At 39.8% G+C, this 19,017-nt stretch overlaps 2 protein-coding genes across 6 annotated transcripts in view; both read left to right on the forward strand.

Moving 5' to 3' along the window:
* LOC139820212 (glutamate receptor ionotropic, kainate 2) overlaps positions 1-19,017 on the forward strand; it is a 407,847-nt gene that overhangs the window by 222,879 nt on the left and 165,951 nt on the right. The gene's annotated exons all lie outside the window — the stretch shown is intronic.
* Apd-3 (apidermin 3) lies at positions 346-12,534 on the forward strand. Its single transcript, XM_071790362.1, has 5 exons — positions 346-363; positions 6,956-7,714; positions 10,163-10,436; positions 10,532-10,873; positions 11,027-12,534. Exons 2-5 carry the CDS (start codon positions 7,703-7,705, stop codon positions 11,257-11,259), a joined length of 861 nt encoding a protein of 286 aa, XP_071646463.1. The 5' UTR covers positions 346-363; positions 6,956-7,702; the 3' UTR covers positions 11,260-12,534.

Genomic DNA, 19,017 nt, shown 5'->3' on the forward strand with positions numbered 1-19,017 from the left:
CTCGGATCGTTTCGTCGTCTCGTCTGTTCCAATTGGAAAGCGCACCCGATACTATTCGTTAAAAAATTAAATTATCGGCGCTTCAAATGGCTCTCTCTTTCTCTCCGGCGAATTTGTCCAGCGTATGCAACGCGAAACCACTTTCGTCGACTACACAGGTTTTGCACGAACGACGAACTCTCGATCGACGCTCTGATCGGTCAACTAAGCTCTCGCGCGGCTCTATCGTGAAAACGATAGAAAAAACGAGCGAAAAAAATGATAACCGGTAAACTTTTTGTTTCCAGCTTCTCTGGAAAGGCTTCTCCCGAATTTACGTCCCAATTTTGTGTGCCGCACAATGAAATAAAGGGAAGAGGAAACGTATGTGGATTTTCATTTGGTTTAACCTAGTGCCACTGCGTACAGCGTTATGAAATTAATATATCTTTATCCTTTATAAGAGCAATAGTGGAATCTCCTTTAATTTCTCTGGCAACATGCGCGTCCTTAATTCCAATTAACGGCTGACTTTGTCCAGATATAATAAGTAATAGTAATCGGATAAGCGAAATAATGTTTCTCATCTTTATTATTCAGTAAAGAGTATTAAATGTAAATCTGTAAATGTTATTAATAAAAAATTCCTTAAGTTTGAAATAAATCTGATAAACTTTTCTGATAACGTCTGATAACGTTTTCATGGTCACTGTTCTTTATCGTCTTTCTTTATTTTAATTAAAATTACGAGAATATTTACATTGCATAAAATAAGACACATATTCATAATATATTTTTGAGTTTTTATTTAGTACAGCTGTGGAAATTAAAATCACTGCGGCTGTTTACTATATCACTATACGTTTCTTTTATAGTATCAAATCATCCTTGCGCACTCTTCTCGTAAAGATCTTAATTAAGATCTCTTTTAATTGATCCGTTTATTTATAAGAACGCGATTTCACGATTGCACACGCCACTATATTGCTCGACGTATAAACGAGATTCCGAACGCGAGCAATTAATCCAATCCGGACGATATCTTCGAACGTGTCGTCATTCTCGTGTCAAAGGAAAACGTCAAATCGATAGAGCGTCGATCTCTATAATGGATCACATTCCGATCGTCCGTAAAAAATGCACAACGATCAGAATGCACTGTGTATCCAATGCGACGGATATTCGCGTACGAGCCCGGCGCATTCGAATCAATGCGCTCGCGACCGAGAACGGCTGGCAGAACACGGAAATGATGGGCAGTTCTGTGCAGAAACACGGCGATAGCCCAACACTATCCCGCTCCGCCTATTGCGTAAGACTACTTTCCTAGCCTGGTCGGCGGTGTGTAGCAAAGTGCAAGGAGGCTTGCGTCGCGTCGCTCGCGCCGTACCTTTTGAGACCACCATTTTTCTTTCCATTCATTTTCAACGGAATTATCTAATATTTCTTCAATTAAAATATCTTCTATTTACTTCATTTTTTTTTTCAAATAAAACTGACTCTAAAAAATGCGCATTTATGGATAATAAATACTACAGTATGGTCATCTTTATTGATATAATAATATTAGCGCTTGACTTAGATATTAGATATTAGATATTAGTGCGTTCCTTTTGATGCTTTCAGCGCTGTAGGCATTATTCTATCTCCGTTGCACATTGAATATCAAATAGAGATGGAGCGACGCTTTCAGCGCTGAAAGCGTCAAAAGGAACGCACCCTTAATTTAACAGAAGAAACTATATAACTGTGTATATTATAATTATGTACTAAAATTGTATAATTATTTAACGCATTTGAGAATTGTGGTCTATACCGCAGGCGGTAAATCGATTTGAGGTTCACAGCGGAACGCGCTTAATTTTCAGCATCGAGTGCATCCGCACGCCAACTTCGTTGGAAGTTTATACCTGCACGAAGATGTAGAGACGTTGATGATACCTACGATACGTGACTGAAGGTGTAACAATGCCGCGCTCAGTAGAGCCGTACTGTAATGCCCGTATACTTAAAACTTAAGCGCGGCTTATAGGAGTACCTCTTAACGTCAAAGCGCGCGAACGATCGTTGTCGGTTGGGATGAAATTTAATTTGCACTTAAATTTTAAGTCGCTGCTCTTAAAAGAAAAGCACGCGCTGGGCTCGGATAAAATATAACGAAAAATGTCGTATCCAGAGCAACTTTCGGACGCGGCAAAAACCGCAAGAGGCACAACCGCGCTCTTCGAATTGCGGTTAAATTTTCAGAATGGAAACACATCACTGGTTGGTGGATTTCACTTACCGTGAAAGAAGCATGCGATTGCTTAACGCGATGTTTGCCATCCGATAACTTTAATTCCGACTTTAACTTTCTAATGCGTACTCGTTTTAGGCGGGGTAGGAGCCTAGGTTATCAAAGGGCGAAATACGAACGAGGGTGAACACGTCAAAATTAAAGCGATCGAAATTTCCAACTTAGTCTTGAATCAATTAAAGTTAGTACGTTAAAGGGGCGTCGCGCGTTGGAGTACCGCGGTTAACCGTTTCATTACGCGTTATATTATAGGAATTGACATAAACTGCAATTACTCGTACCTCGCAAATTCGCTTGCGCGTTATGCCAACACAAAATGATATGTGGATCCGAGCGAGTGAAGTACTGACAGAGGAAGATAATCTATTTTTGATGATCAAGAATTTTAGGAACCAACCAATTTTTAACAAATTGTAGTATAATACGACACTTTAAAACCGTGCATTATTTTTTACTGTAAATTTTGTCAACTAAGCATTATCGGCAGCAAGTATCTGCTTAATAAATCTCATAGCCATAATCATATATTATCATATAATCGTAATAGCTTATTTATGCATTTAATCGGTGCAGGCTCACTTGACCTGGATGACGCAGTATAAATAGCGTAATTAAATATGCACCGTTTTACCGCTGTTCTTTTCTTATTTCATAGCTCGTTGCGAAAGCGTTTTGCAAATTAGATCGTTACTGGAACACTCGGTACTGAACGCGTAACCGCGTGTATGCAGCGCTGTTTCGTTAATACGCGTAATAACGGCGAGCAAATGGATCACTCTAATGTTGCGTACATCGGGGATAGAAATTCAGTGCGCGGATTTAAATCTAAGGGCGAAATTAGGTTAATCTTGATCCTCGGCACGTTAGTAATTCGAATCAATTAATGAATCAATCAGTGCGACTCGTGTGTTAAATCCACTTAGCCAATTCAGCCTGACAGCAATTGACGCATTACTGTCACGAACTCTGCAGCTATAAATTCTACTAAACTCATACAATTGGCTGTAAAAACTGTTTATTCGAATACATAACACGTGTAAGGACGAAATTTACCTTCTATTTATTAGGACGCATCCAAGTGTACAGGAGCATAAAAGTCAAGTTTATTCGACTGGCAGTCGCGTGATACACGGTCGTAACATTACATGAACTCTGCGCAAGATGCAGGTAGGGTGCTATAACGATTTTCTAATGCGCTAACCAAGCGAATATACATGTGTGTACGTGCAATTGTTTTTGCGCGTTTGTCGATGAGCCGTCCTGTTTACCAGACAACGCGCTCGAGCGCTGCATCATCACGTCAGATTACATAGGAGGAAGTTTCCTCGTTCGGATCTCGTATCGTGCGCACCACGCGCACAGTTTCATGAATAAAATTTCTCCAATTTCACATCCTCGTGTTATGTAAAAATTGGAGCAAAAGCACGGCGCGCATCGCCGCGACAGCGTCGGCGTCGGCATCGTTATAGTGCGGCGAAGTCGCGGCGGCGCGGCGCGGCGTCGCTGTTGCTTTGCAAATGCAATGTTGCAGGAGGCCTCAACGCCGCGTGCGAGGAGCGATGTGCGCGCGAGTCGTCACCTTAGGCGAGGGGGTATTCTTCGCGAAAATTGAGCTGCCGGGGTTGGGATGTGTAGATAGGAATACATAAACCCCGCACACAGCAAATGCGCGCCGCTCGTGATATTGCACAATTCCTGATTTGAATAAATAAATATATAATATAGATGAAAACGAGCGCTTCTGTGTGCGTAATTACGAAATCTACCGTGAATATTTAGCTTTGTAGAATTATTCAGATAAAAGAGGTATTAATAGAAACCAAATTGAGTTAGGATTCTCCACTTATAGTCCACAAGCCCGCATTTATGCTGTCGACTATCGAGTTAAAATGAAGAATAAAATGCTGATACAAAGAGAATGAAGAGAAATTAGAAAAAAAATGATAAGTGATAAATTAAAGAAAGATATAAAAATTAAATGCTATACATTGATTTTAAAGTCCATTGTTACACGAAAAGTGTTACGTTTGATGGACGCGTCCAATAAATTTTTTCAATAAATAGTTTGACATTAAAATGTTACATGCATAAGTTTTAATATAACTCGGGAATTATTATTATAATTATTATGTAATAACAGTCACAATTCAGAAATCTGCAAGAACTCATAACGACCAAATAAACTCTGATTTATTTTAACTCATCTCGAATGTGCATGTTATAAAAGTCTCAAACTATTTGAATAAATAAACTTCGTCGATAAAATAATTTTAATATAGAGGTAATCCTATATCGCTCGTCCCCGTTCAAACGGAGTAAATCTCGGCGCCTCCATTTCGATTCGATTCACGGGTATATCGGATCTGCACGTCGCGCGTCGCCGAGAAAGTCGCTTTATCACAGAAGCGTATTCCTGAATATTGACCACGCGAGCCAATCGATACTCTATCGATCCCTGAAAATCGTTCAATAATTCAGAACGGTCGCGGAACTGGATTCTGGACTCCGATAGCAAAAACGTGTAAAAGTCGCGAACGTGAAACGTGAGGCGTGATTGCCAGGAATCAAGCTGTAGAAATATCGCATTCAAAACGAGACAACGGATTGATAATTGATCCTCAGTGAAATTACGAGTCAGATCCGTGGATTATATCGCGAATTACATCGCGGATAGCTGCGCGATATAATTACGGATCCGTTCTTTCGATCGCTACGAATGAAGTACGTCGGGTTACAGCGCGAGATATTGTAAGTCTCGCCCCTGATTAGATAAGTGTTCGATTAATCGGCTAATAAGACAATTAATGCAGCGCGCGAAATGTTTGTTGGCTCGTTCGAGGGTGAGACCGACAAGAACCGAACGCGCAACTGCCGTACACATATATCGGATTAGGTTTATATATTCGAAACCGGTCAGAACTGCCGAACGAGAAAAGATTACGTCGCGCGGGCGACTTTCGCGATAGATCGACATTTTTCGCGGGCGCCAAATAATATAATGGCTTTCACTTCGCGCGCCGCAGAAATCGCGGCTCGTATAATAAGCGGGGCATCACGCTCGAAAACGAAAAATAATTAATTGGATGCAATTAGCCGCGTTACGTTTCGGCGCGCTGCACTTCAGCACCTTTAAGGTTGAGATTAGCAATTGTTCATCGCTGCTGTTACGTACATACCGATTTATGAAAAGCGTATGCTAAAAAAAGAAAGTATACAGGAAATATGCGTCGAGCATGCACTAATAATCCATAAAGATATCTAATATACATACGCGCGGGCGGACTACTCGATTACGTTTAAACGTAAACAATTTTTTGCGTGCTCATAATGCGTACATACATTTTTATCCCATCTCTTGCCTACTTAACATTTTAAATTGCACGTTTCCACATTTTTATAAAATATAACCGATTATGTAGATTACTAAAAGTAGTTAATACCTTGAATGATACTTTTATGTGTGCCGCTAATGTTAAATAAAGATAAGGTCGACTGTAATAGCCATTAAATGGCACTTATAGACTTCTTGAGATAATAGATAATGTAATTTAAAAATGATCGAACATGTGGATTGTCGAGTATCACCCTAGACAAACTATATGATTATAATTCAAATCGCTCAACGACAACGGACATCTCTTTAAGCCTGTCTCTTACGTTTTGCGATTTTATGTCCAGCATAATACACTGTGGCAATTGGAATTAGTAGGTTGAGGTAATAAGTAACGAGCGGCTGCGGCGGCGTCGGCAGCGGCAGGCAATCTATCTAGAAAAGAATTCAGGTCTTTCTGTTTCTTTTTTTTTTTTTTTACGGCCATTCAACGACCCGTAATTCTAACTCTTTGGAACGATTTAGCATTTGCGCCAAACGTGAAATTCCTTTTGCGAATGCCTCGTTTTCTAACGTAACGAACGGGCCGTAATCAGGATCGTGCTTCACCATTCTTGAATCTCCTTCCCTCCTTTTTTTCAGGCGGGACGAACTTTTCGTGTGACAGCCGCTCGTGTCCGAATGTAAACTTCGGAGTTACCGTGATTTCTACTCGGGCATTGTGCAGATAGTAGTTTTCATGAATAATAATAACTTTCGGTTATTCGGACATTGCCAGTTTCTACTTTTTCCTCTCTCTCTCTCTCTTTTTCTCGCAAAAAATCTTCTGCATTCAAATGAATGAATAAGAAAATCAAAATCGACTTATCTTAAAGTGAGCACTGTTGAAATAAGCGCATTATGCGACACCATCAATTAACCGAGGATCCGTGTCGTGACCTCGAGGTCAGGACGTCATTTTCAACAGTCGTGACTCTCCGTCAAATCTTCTCTTCAGATTTCATCAGCATTAAAAGTTGCAACAAAATAATAATAGCTTAACTTCAAATTCCATTAATCGTACGATGCTATCGTAATTTTTATCAGTTACTTCGTTCTCTTAACAAATATAATATGTGTAATATATACTTAACCATCATTTCGCTTTACAAAAAAAAAATTGCTTGGATCAAAAGTTGTCAAAAAGAAAGATACTTGGACTTATTGTGGTTTTCGATCTTTTTAAACATCTTCAATAATATTTTTCTGTCATATTGTTTTATTATATTTATATATTACGATAAATTTGTTAAAGTTATTTACTCTAGTTTTCAATTTTTATCGAGACTCTTTTCTTTAACACTCTACAGTTTATGAAACACCCCGAAACTTTGTTGACGGAGAACGTATGCTCCCATCATCTGAAAACCTACGTGAGTCCATCCCGCAATCGAACAACGATTTATCACTGACAAGAGTTTGCCCAATTAACTAAAGTGATGATCACACTCCGTGCTACCATGCTGCTGCTATCGACACTGCACCTGCGCCGTCTACCGTAACCGGAAAGGACTCCGCCGTTAGCGTTAGCTAGCATGCGAGCTGTGGCAACGCTCGTGCATGCCGTGCACCACGCCTGCGAGAAAGAGAGTTGTATCCGTAGGTGACCAGGTAACCCGGGTGGTGCTCGGTTGCACTTGGTGTGGCCCGTCGCGTAGAAGCCCGAGCGTGTAGGCCAACGCCGCCGCGGGTGGGGCAGGAGGAATAGGAGGCTGCGACCATTAGACGTGGACACGAATACAACCCACAACGGGCAACTTCTATCCATCGCCGCCGTAAAGGAGGGACCCCCTTCGCCCCCGAACCGGGTGGTGGGACTACCGCCGCCGCCGCCGCCGCCGCCGCCGCCGTCGCGGACTTACGGGCTACGGCCGCTTGGTACGCGGTGTACGTGGATTATAGTTTTTCTGGAGGGAGGGTGGTGGAGCGCCTTGCTTGCTTTCGAAAGGATGGTGATTGTGGAGCGTGTCCAGAGTAGAGTTAGGCGTATATAAGGCCCGCCGGCCCGGCCCAAGTCAGTCATTCACCGGACTACCAGCCCAATACACACACCAAACATGAAGGCCTTTGTGAGTATTCCGCAACGGGGGTTGGTGAGGTGTTCGCGAGGTGTTTAACTCGTAGTCTCTCAGTACCTCTCGGTACTTTTTGCCGTTTCGCGCCCTTCGTTCAGATTTTATTTCAATTCCGTTACTTTTATCCAATCTTTGCTCGCAAACTTTGTCGCTCTGGCTATTCATTTACTTCAAAATTACGTGTTTCTTCGAAATCATCGTAGTTTCTTGATCGGATACTTGTCTTTGTTACCGTGAATAAACAGTGTCCATCTCAAAACTTTGAACGATTCTTCAATTACTTGGAATCCTTAACGGAATTACTCATAAAATTCTGCCTTTCTTGTAGTCGCTGCGAAAGTTTATCTCTGAGAGCGCGCTTATCTCTATAATGTTTCGTTCTGGGATTCTTCTTAATTGAAACCAAACAAGAAACTAGATTAATACAAGATTGTATTTAGATGGCGATGTATCTGCAAACGGAAAGTAAACACTGTCTCGCAAGCTCGAGAGCTTTTATTCGCGTCAATAATGCACGTCTATTAACGTCACCATTGTACCCCGTTACGTTTCTTCGCGTTTCTTACTGCATCCGCGATATAACCGACGATGATTCAATGTCACGGTCGGGATATTCTCGTCGTTTTTCTCTCCGCAGACAGACAGACGCACAAACAGACGAACCGACGACTTTCATTCATAAACCAAAGAAATCTTACCGCATCGCGCGCCGACCGCTCTCGGCGAAAACCGGTTGTAAGCAGTATCATCATCGTCATTGAATAAGCGGACTAACCCGCGACCGGTTTCTATTCCGCATAGGCGCATCTTCATTCACGAATCTTGCGACTGCTTGCACATACTTCGCTGTCACTCTTGCCGTCCTCTACCGTTGCATCTCTCTTGATTTTCCTTGTCGATTTACATACACAGCGTCCATTGAATTGAGATAATCGCCGGAATTACGTTTCCGCCTCGTTCCGCCCTGCAAATGTAACGCGCGTTAATTTTTATTTTTATACTAATCGTAACGCTAATTAGCTATTTATCAATAATATTATTATCAGTAATATCGTCGATAACGATCGTTGCGTCAGATCTCGGAATGCCTTTGCAATTTCCTCAGGGCCGATGGAAATATACTCGGCGCGCGCGATCGCGCAGGCGATTTTGAAATCGGCACGATCGATCCTTTTCCGATCGCGAGGTCGCGGGAACGCTCGGTCGGCCACGTCACACGAGCGCGCGCGCGGCCGCGAGATAGTCGTTCATTTCGCGTAAACGGGATGTGAAAGTTTCGCGTTAGTCGTTAGATATGCATAATTCCAGGCCGCGGTGCCATTTAAGTTTGCAACGGTCTCAAACCGGGCGTGACACACGCGCCCGTCCAATACCGCTCGCACGCGATCGCGAAATATCGGTTACGTATATACATCGCCGATATATCTAATCAACCCGACGGTTCTACGGTCGCGCGAAACACTTCCTTTCTAAAGGCCGCGCTTCCCGTATTACGAGCCGTGAGCGTTACGACTTTAAACGTATCTGGTATCTGAGATACGTGACGTAACTCGCCAAGATTTGTCTCTCTGATCTCACATATCTTAGAAAATTTTTTTAGAATTCTGAGAACCGATTAATTACAGGTTTCTCGATTAATTATTAAAAAAAAATCGAATCCGCTAATTCGAATCTTGACCTCAGATACGCGAATTCGCGCAACGGATATGACCGGTTACCGATTAATTACGAATTTCGTGCGATATCTCGCGTTGAGTCGTTTTCGCGCGGATTTTATGCAATCGCGACTACTTTTTCTTACGGTCCGACGAGACGCGTTGCGCGTGCAGCGGCCTATTAACGGGCCTAGAAGAGTTTTCCTAATACGGTCATCAGGAATGGTGACCAGAGTAACCGACGCGAAAGGGAGGGGGAGAGGGGAAATCGTGGCGCTATCAAGTTGATTACGAAACGTTACGACGCGTATATAGTTACGGGTATCTAATATCGTCGATTTTCCCGTCGATGCACTCGGGCGCTTTCTCATTGCGTTTTTGTTCGCGTAATCGCCGCCGCCCTCGCAATAAATCGGCGCAAATGCGCGAATCATCTCGGCGATCTGGAAACCTTCTCTTGCGCGCGCGAAACCGTTTCCGTTCGATTTAGAGTTCGCGATCGTGAACCAACGTTCGCGGAAATCGAAAGTGAAAGCCGCGATTATATTGCGCGGATCTAGCGGTAGTCAGACCCGGTAATCGGCGCCAAGCCAATGGAAATCTAGATCCGTAACAGTGATAGGCCCCAACGACGCGCACGCAAGCCGTTTCCGTAAATCGAAACTCGAGCTTACGCAATACTTATCGTTTAAAGTTTTCAACGGTCTCGGTCGAATACCGGTGTATCGTCGCGTATCTTCGTGATTCGCTGACTCGTTAATCGAATGACGCCCCGCGTCTCTTCCAGATTGTGTTCGCCTGCTTAGCCGTCGCGACGGCGCGCGCTGGAATCGCCCATGGTGGCGGATATGGTGGCTATGGAGGTGCCGGTCTGGCCATCACCGGACACGGCCTGCGTGGTGGTGCCGGTCTGACTGGAGGACTCGCCGCTGGTGCTGGAACCGCTGCCTCCCTCCAGGGTGGTGCCTCCAGCTTGGGATCTGGTGGTCTTGGTGCCAGCTATGCTGCTGGTGCGGCGGCGGCGGCTGGTGCTGCTGGAGTTCAGCAGATCGTCTCTGGTGGTGCGTATCTACGTACCAAAATCTAAATTACTACTTAGGACAACGACGCAGAATATACGCCCGATGTTGAACAATCGCTCGCTCTTCTCGCACAGGAGTCTATGGTGGCAGGTCTGACATCGGACCCGCTGAGGGACCCAAGGCCAACGTTGGACCCCAGACCGGACCATCTGATCTCGTAGGACCCCAGGAGGGAGCCAAGTCCATTGGTGGACCCCGCACTGGCCCCGCCAGTCTTGTAGGACCCGCTGCCGGCCCATCCACCCTCGTTGGACCGTCCCAGGGAACCGCCACCCTCGTAGGACCATCCCAGGCTACCGCTAACCTCGTTGGACCCAGCTACGGAGGTGTTGCCTTCTACGCCGGATCTGGTGGCATCAACGGTGATGACGGAAGCTCTGGTGTTGCTGCTAACGCCGCGCCTGGTGCTGGTCTCGGTAATACACATTTTCAATCAGATAAACAAATTACATAAAAGTAATTACATGTTAAAGACAGTAGAAATTTTCTAATGTCCAATTCTTTCCTCATTTACCTTTTTACATCCACCAAATATTTGAGTCTTCTATCAACGATATTTTCTTCAAAAGGTGGAATCGGCCTTGGCGGTGCTGGACTCGGCCTTGGCGGTGCTGGACTCGGCCTTGGCGCTGGTGGTGCTGGTGCCATTGCTGTCATCGGAGGTGGTGCTGGAATCGGTGGTGGATATGGTGCCCTCGGTGGTGGTGATGCCGGAGTTGCTGTGATCAACGGACCATCTGGCGCCATCCACGCCGGACTCGGCGCTCACGGAGCCGTCATCCCCGCGCCCATCAAGTGGTAGACGTTTTAAGACCCCAGCGATCTCGGCTCGGCGACGGCGGCAAACCCACCACAGTCACTTACCGGTCTCGAACGATCCTCAAACGCGCTCAACGTCTTCTTCCCAAAGCTTCGTCCAGTCTCGGAACATAGCCGGTGCAGCCCTCGGCTTTAGTGATATGATCAGTCAGACACTCGGAACACACACGGAACGGTCGAATCGGTCGTGCATACGTACACCGCGAGCCGATATGAAGCGCGCGATCCGGAGGACAGACGGATAAGATCGTGAGAGGACGGCACCGAGATTTCGGCCATACGTGATCCGCGGCCTCGCGTCGTTTGCTCCTCGTTCTCGACCCGCTATACAACCGGGTAAAATTTAGTCAATTACCGTTCATCGAGAGACCAACGATAAAGGAAGCTCGGCGGCGGGCCGCGGTTTTACCGGTCTTGGCGTACGAACACCTCGCCGTACCTCGACGAGCTTTCACCCGCGAATTGGCGAACGTCGTCTTTCGGACACTATCAAACACTACTTAAACGCGACGCGCATTTCCGAGTTGCGACCGTGTGCCGCAAAGCCACCCCGTGCGCACACGCGTATCACGCTGCACCGTCATGAGCCTAGCGAGTGGGCGAGCTTTGGCACTTCGTCGTCGGATCAACCGGATTTGTTCTGTTTTCTGAACATCTACTGTTGCTCCGGCTTGAAACCTTCTTTTTCTTACGTCTTCCACCATCCGTAAGGCCGCCGCTCTTCACGCACATATCTATTTCTCTCTTTTTCCACGGGTCGCTTCCATGGCGTTCCCGGCATGTTGTTATACTTACCGCCGCACCCCAAGCATACATATTATTATTACTCGCGTCCATGCGCACATATGTTCTTCTTATATATATGTATACATATTATTACCTATTACTTCCGCGCATATATATATACATATATATATGTATATATGAACACATTGCCACACGCGCGCACACATACACATACACTATATTTCTATATGTGTACTCGTATATATACACACATATATTATATAATCGTGTTATATGTTAGTGAAAAGGAGAGACCGGTAGATTATGGTAGGTCAGCCTTTCTCATGAGTGAATGAATGTAAATAGATGGCTCGCCGTCGCCGGCCCTCGACCCCGCCCGCCCTCGTCATACCCTTTCTTTGCGATCACGACTAGCACCCCACCACCACCATAGATAGATACCACATATTTATAGCGTTTATACATTTATACAATACTTTATATAAAATAAAGCATCAGTATTTAAAACTCATTCTTGTCTATTCGCGTATCTTTCACTGTACCTAATAGATCGTATCGTCAATTTCCCTGTACATTTCACTTCGTCCTTTTAGCTTCCAGTCGTCAAATTCTTATTGACTTTTCAGTATCATTCGGTTATAATTTAATTATTCCATTTATAGTCAACATTTAGGAATAATTATTATTATGGCAATAAGAATGCTCCTGATACGTAGAAGAACATGTATGAAATATCCAGTAGAAATTGTTAATTGTATTGAGGTAAACGATTATTTTTAAAATGTATCGTGTATCAATAGTATTTATATTTAGACATTTATATACATTATCTTGGATCTATGAAAGCTAATATCTATCTGCTAACATAATAATATGTAGATTATCGAGCAGTACAAGCCAATTAATTGATCTATATTATCTGTCTAACATATATGAATTATTGAATTCCAGCATACAAGCCGATTAAGTGAATTAATGCAAAAGACGATGAATAAGCCAGACAAGGAGAGAAAGAATAATGCAGACTAACAAAAGAATAATAAATCGTCTTACTTAATGCTAACAGATAATATATGAAAAATATGAAAAAAAAAGAAAAAGGCAATATATTTATCGACAATAGTTCTTCTCTTATCAATTCATTTTTTGTTCTGTTTTAGTACTATATTTTCGTATGTCTCATATCAACCGTAATTTTCGTAGAAGATCACCACACACATGAGTTTTGCAATTGTAAGTTTTAAGCTTTTATATATACTTAATGCAAATAAAAATATATATGTTTGATAACATGTGAGTAATGATTTCAAGTAATGTCAATCATAGTTACTAATTATTATAATCATGGTTAGTACTCAATTACGTATTAATAAATTTGATTTTTTTCAGATTACTGTGACGTAACGTTCTAGTGGGTATAGATTTTATAACTACCTGTATTGAAAATCTATAATTAATACCGATCGTTTTTATTGAGACATGGGCGAACACATATTACAGCCGATAATAAGTTTACGAGGTTAAATGTTTTAGTTGTCCATATACTTGCGCACATAATTAATAAATTTAAAATTTAATATTCAGTAAAATATTGAAGCCGATATGATAAACAGCACATTTAACGAGAATACTGGTATAAATTGTTAAAAACGGCGTTACATATGCAATACCAATTTGTTACCTTTGCCATGGTGTTCTTTTTTTGACACCATAAAATTTAGCAAAACAATAATAATAATAAGTATAGAAAAGATAAAATAAAACAAATGTATAATATTTTTTCTAAATTTACGAATTATTTCAAAAAGGTTAGTCACTTTTTAAATAATTTATTTAAATATTGTAAATATATTAAAACTTTGTAATTGCGAATTTTTTATTCTTTATAATTAAATTAAAGCTTCTCTTATTTTCCTCATTTTCATATAATTAAAACATTCATTTATAAAACTTCATTATAAAAAACAGAAAATTGAAACTGTACAACTGTAAAACTGTAAATTTAGTATCTATTTAAATTATGTTTTATCTTTTGAAATGTTGAATTACCAAGTTTGTTTGAAAACTTGTCAAATTTTGTTTTTATCCCACGAAAAAGAGTTAAATATAAAATAATAATTACATTTTATTATAATAATGAAATGTAAATTTGTGCCATTAAAGACGCAATGTATTTATATAAAGAACATTAACGTTATTAGTTTATTAGTCATATATTTACTATTAAGTTAACTTAACTCTGTAAAGTAAAAACACTAGAAGGATCAAAAACCTTCTTTTAATAAAACATTAGATTGCAAATGGACCGCCTGTTGCGTTAGTCTGCTTTAATAAAGGAATTTGTTTTTTTTTTTTTTGCTAATGTCCGCGTTAATAGCCGATACAACGTTTTTCAAAGTTTCACTATGGTATTTAAATCATGCGCTTAACAGGTAGTAGAACCACAAAAAAGAATTTGGCTTGGTTACATATAACGTTGATCAATCGCAGTATTGTCAGTTGATTTAAATAGATTATGCTCAATTATTTGGAGAAACATCGTGAATGAAATATATGTATGAAATTGATAAACCTGCAAATTTATAATTACACATTATTACTATATTCCTCTTATTGTTGTTTTACGCGGAACGTTCAGGATAAAATTCGTAGTTAAAGGACAAATTAATATCTGAATGTATCTCTGTATAAGCTTCGTTATTTCAAGATTAATCGAGATGTGCCGTTTAGGTATTAGCTTTGATATGAACGAGCGCTAACGATGCTAATTAAACCGAATTAATCTCAAAGTGGTCGAGCGATGCTGGCTTTCCCCATTAGAAGCCAAGATAATTCTCGTGCAAGCATAGAGAGCGATCTTCTTGTGAAATTGCGAAATAAACTCAATAATTTGGAAACGTTGATCGTGAACAAATTATCTATACATGTGTATGTAAAATAATTTCCATTTGTTATGTATTATAAATTGCATCAATTATTCTATTATATTACATGCTTATTAGAAAGTAAAATGGGGATATTTTATCAGATTTGTCGCACAAATTCTTACGTCTACGAAAGACTTGTAAATTTTTCCCGGATTTTACGTTGAGTACATACGACCGCTTTTACGTTTTTCTTCAGCGAGCTACAAATAAAATAGAAAGATGTAAGTGCGCGTGCTAAGCCGTGGAATCGAGCAGAACCTCAGCGAGTGGAACACTGACTGGTGATGTGGCAGAGAACATGAAATTTGAATGCGGTAAGATGACTCTTTTTTTTATATTCCAATCTTTTTCCAATTTTTTTCCACGAGACAAAAATAGCATCGATTCCCGATCTCGCCTCACACACGCAAACCGTCATATTTTCTACTATTCTCGAATAGAAACACTTTTTGGTTTTCCAAACCGTGCATTCAATGTAAAATTCAAAAATAAAATGTAAAATTTAAATGGTGTCAGTTTTCATTTTTTACAAAACTCTGTACACCGAAATTTCTAGTTTATCGTTGCGGCAAATAGGAATTAAAATTAAACGCGAACGCAAATATAATTTTTGACAATGTAACTTTTTTAGTTACCCATATCTCCATTTCGTGATTTAACTATTTTTAACAAATCTGTAAATTGGATTATTCGCAAAATAGGTACCGACGTTACTTGCATGCAGAAATTGGATGGAATAGTAAATTTATGACGCTGCGTTCTCGAAAATAGAAATTGTGATACTTTACAATGTTCTCTCTTGCTTTACATATCATCATTTTAAACATTTATCATATTTACCTTTTCGAGACAACCTTTTTCGAATATAGCCAAGCAAAATTTTCTAAATTTATGGATATTAATGGATATTACTCAACAATATTAGCAAAAAGACAAAATCATAAAGAAATGAGAAATAACATTGTCCTATTGCAAATAATGGAGGTTTTTCCAAGCAAAATTTATATTTATGAAAACAAATATGAGGAAAAAGAACATGAACGATCATGTTTAAGAGATTGCTTTTAGGAATAAATCGTGAAATAAATCATAAAATTCCAGTTTTACCCGTATTGATCGCGTCCTTTGTACATCATATAAAAATAATTTTATATGATGTATAAAGGAGGAAGAAAATATACAAACGGGATTATGATATTGTTGCGAAGCGTCATAAGTTGTGTCATAGAAAAACGTGTCTTTCGTAACGATCGTCAAGGAATAATTAGTGGAGATGGCAGAATGCCGGATACGAAGAGGCGCGGTCCTTTCACTCTCGGGGGTGTGCGATTATTGCACGCGTTTCTCAGAAGAATATCTTTTTACAAAGCATTATATGAGGTTGTTCCATTTTTACGGTCAAGGTTGCCTCGCTCTCAGAGAAGATTTCTTATACATATATTTATACATATATTTGCTTTACGTGAATATGGGATTACATTAACAAAACATAAATTAATGAGTTAACGAGATATTGATTTTCTTGGAGACTTTTGCTTTGTAGAAAATATAGCTCAGATATATTCTTGAATATTCTTTAGATACAGTTGCGAGATTTTGCAATTTCTTTTACAATTAATTATAATCAATTTCTTTCCTCTTTTAAACAAATTGAACTTTGGCAAAACACAAGTGTTTTACACTTCCCATGGTTTCACATAAAGCAGCGAGTAGGTTGCATGCCCCCATAAACATCGCGGTGCATTGCATCCGTATTGCGCTACAGACAATGACTGCAAATGTCAGTCTCACCATTAGCATTGATCACGCTCAATCGCAGTGGGGTAACCGGGGTACCTCCTTCGATCACTCGTCGTAGGTACGAATTTTAGAACGTGATGCAGCGGATAAAGTTGTACGAAGGCGCAACACTTTGTGAAACATTTACAGACGCGTACAAGCAATTTAAGCAGAAAAGATCATATTTAAAGGTCGAATTTCCGATTTCTTTAGATAGACGTGTTTGCGTCTCTATTCATTTGGCAACGCGTCCAAAGTACTTTCTTCAACTTGCTATCAATGCATCTTCTTACACGATCTTTAAAAATATATTCGTGCATTTTAGATTCGTATCAAAGTTGATTATCACTTGTAGAATAGTTCTCGAGGGATAGTTCTAGCTCGAAAAGCAGGTTTGAATATCAAAGTTTTGTGTAATAATGACAATGTATATAACATTATTATTGAGAACGAATAATTTTTAGAATTGAATAAAATATCTTGAATTAAGTTTTGAATTCTTATACATATAACAGTTAATAACTATTATTAAAAAATATCTTGATATCTTTTCGTTACGTAACCTTGATATCAAATTTCTTGAATATAGAGAATGACAGTGCATAATTACAAGATAAAACTAAGATCATAAAAAAAGATTCCTTGTATATACGAAAAGCATTTTTTTTCGCGAGACATGGATATCCAGATACTCTCACGGTATTCAGTAATAGTTACCAGAAATCGTGATATTCACGTGGAATTAGAGCATTCGAGTTCGCATCTCTTTCATCGTACCCAATGAAAGGTCGAGTGCGCGTTGCCGGTTGGCTTCATCGATTTTATATATCGCATCGAGAAGCGCATTAATTCCTGAGAGCGCGGCTCTTTCCCAGCCTGTTCTCGGTAAATGCGTCGATTCACCTTGCACATCGCATAAATTGCAACCTAGAACTTCGTCATATTATAAACCGCTGCATTTATAGCGGTGCGCATTGTCTCATGTTTTAAATATATTAATAAAGTAATTATTTTCGTTATTAATACGCAATTAATGCGTGGACCGCGAGAAGAAGTTAATTAAGTTACCCTTTAGGCAAAAGGTAAAACTCGAAACAATTGAAATCGTAAAAGAATCTTTCAGTACCTAATGCCATTGTACACTGAATAACTTCATATAATTTCAACTTTTACTTCGATTTTTGCTGAATATAATGATCAAATTTTATTTACTGTTACGCACACTATATAAGCAAACGAATGTAATCACAAATTACATATTATATAAAAATTTATCCCCGTGGTATGTGGCGCATAGAGTGTGATTGCTTATGATTACATTTAATGTCTATATCGTGATCTATGGCCCTATAAACATGTGCACACTCTCATAACGAGTGCAGTTAGCATTAACGTATGTAATTGGATTTATTTTGACGTTGCCTGAAATCCTCCGCATAATTATGTATAACGCTGCTGAATATGTAAGACACATTATATTTGCATATTGTATATGCATAACATATACAAGGTGATCCTTAAGTATAAGAGAAAATAATTTCTGAACCAATTTTAAGATGAAAAGCTTAAATAAAGATGAATTTTGTCCTTAACGACTTCAGAGATACAGTGAATATGCTACAATGTTGAATTAAAAAAAAAAAAATCATTTCCTTGATATTTTTCTGAAATGCGTTGAGATTCGTTTATGAAATATATATATATGTATATAGAATCAATTTCTTATACTTTGTCACATCTATGTATTGTCGCATCTATTAGTGATATATTTCAACATTTGTTATGTTAACATTCATGTATAAGTCTTTTGACTTTATATGTACTACGAGGAATTGTTGACGAGGTTACCAAACCCCTCTGTGTAATTTGTAATCTTCGGGGTTAAGGCGCTCGGTTGCCCTTCTCTTGAATTACTTAATCGCCCGATTGACCTATCCTGCTATGTGGTCACGCAACTGAGATTTGAAAAATCCAAGTAGCAAATTCTTCAAAGAAGTTTATTACTCTCAATTCGCTAAAAATTAAATTAGTTTCCTCTCAATAAAATTCTCTCATTAAATGATTAAAATAATTTGTTACATATGGTGACGTGTATATTTGTATTTGTTTCTACAATACAATTATATGTGTAATGCGTGAATATTGTGGAGAATAAATTAAGATATATATTATATACTATATAATTGCTGCAAACTCGCTTCTACTAAAATATAATTATGATGTAATTAAAGTAATGATAAAATAATTTAGTAAAATATAGTTATTATATAGACAGATTTCCTAAAGCA

This window comes from Temnothorax longispinosus, chromosome 10 (genome assembly GCF_030848805.1).
Source record: "Temnothorax longispinosus isolate EJ_2023e chromosome 10, Tlon_JGU_v1, whole genome shotgun sequence".
NCBI lineage: Eukaryota > Metazoa > Arthropoda > Insecta > Hymenoptera > Formicidae > Temnothorax > Temnothorax longispinosus.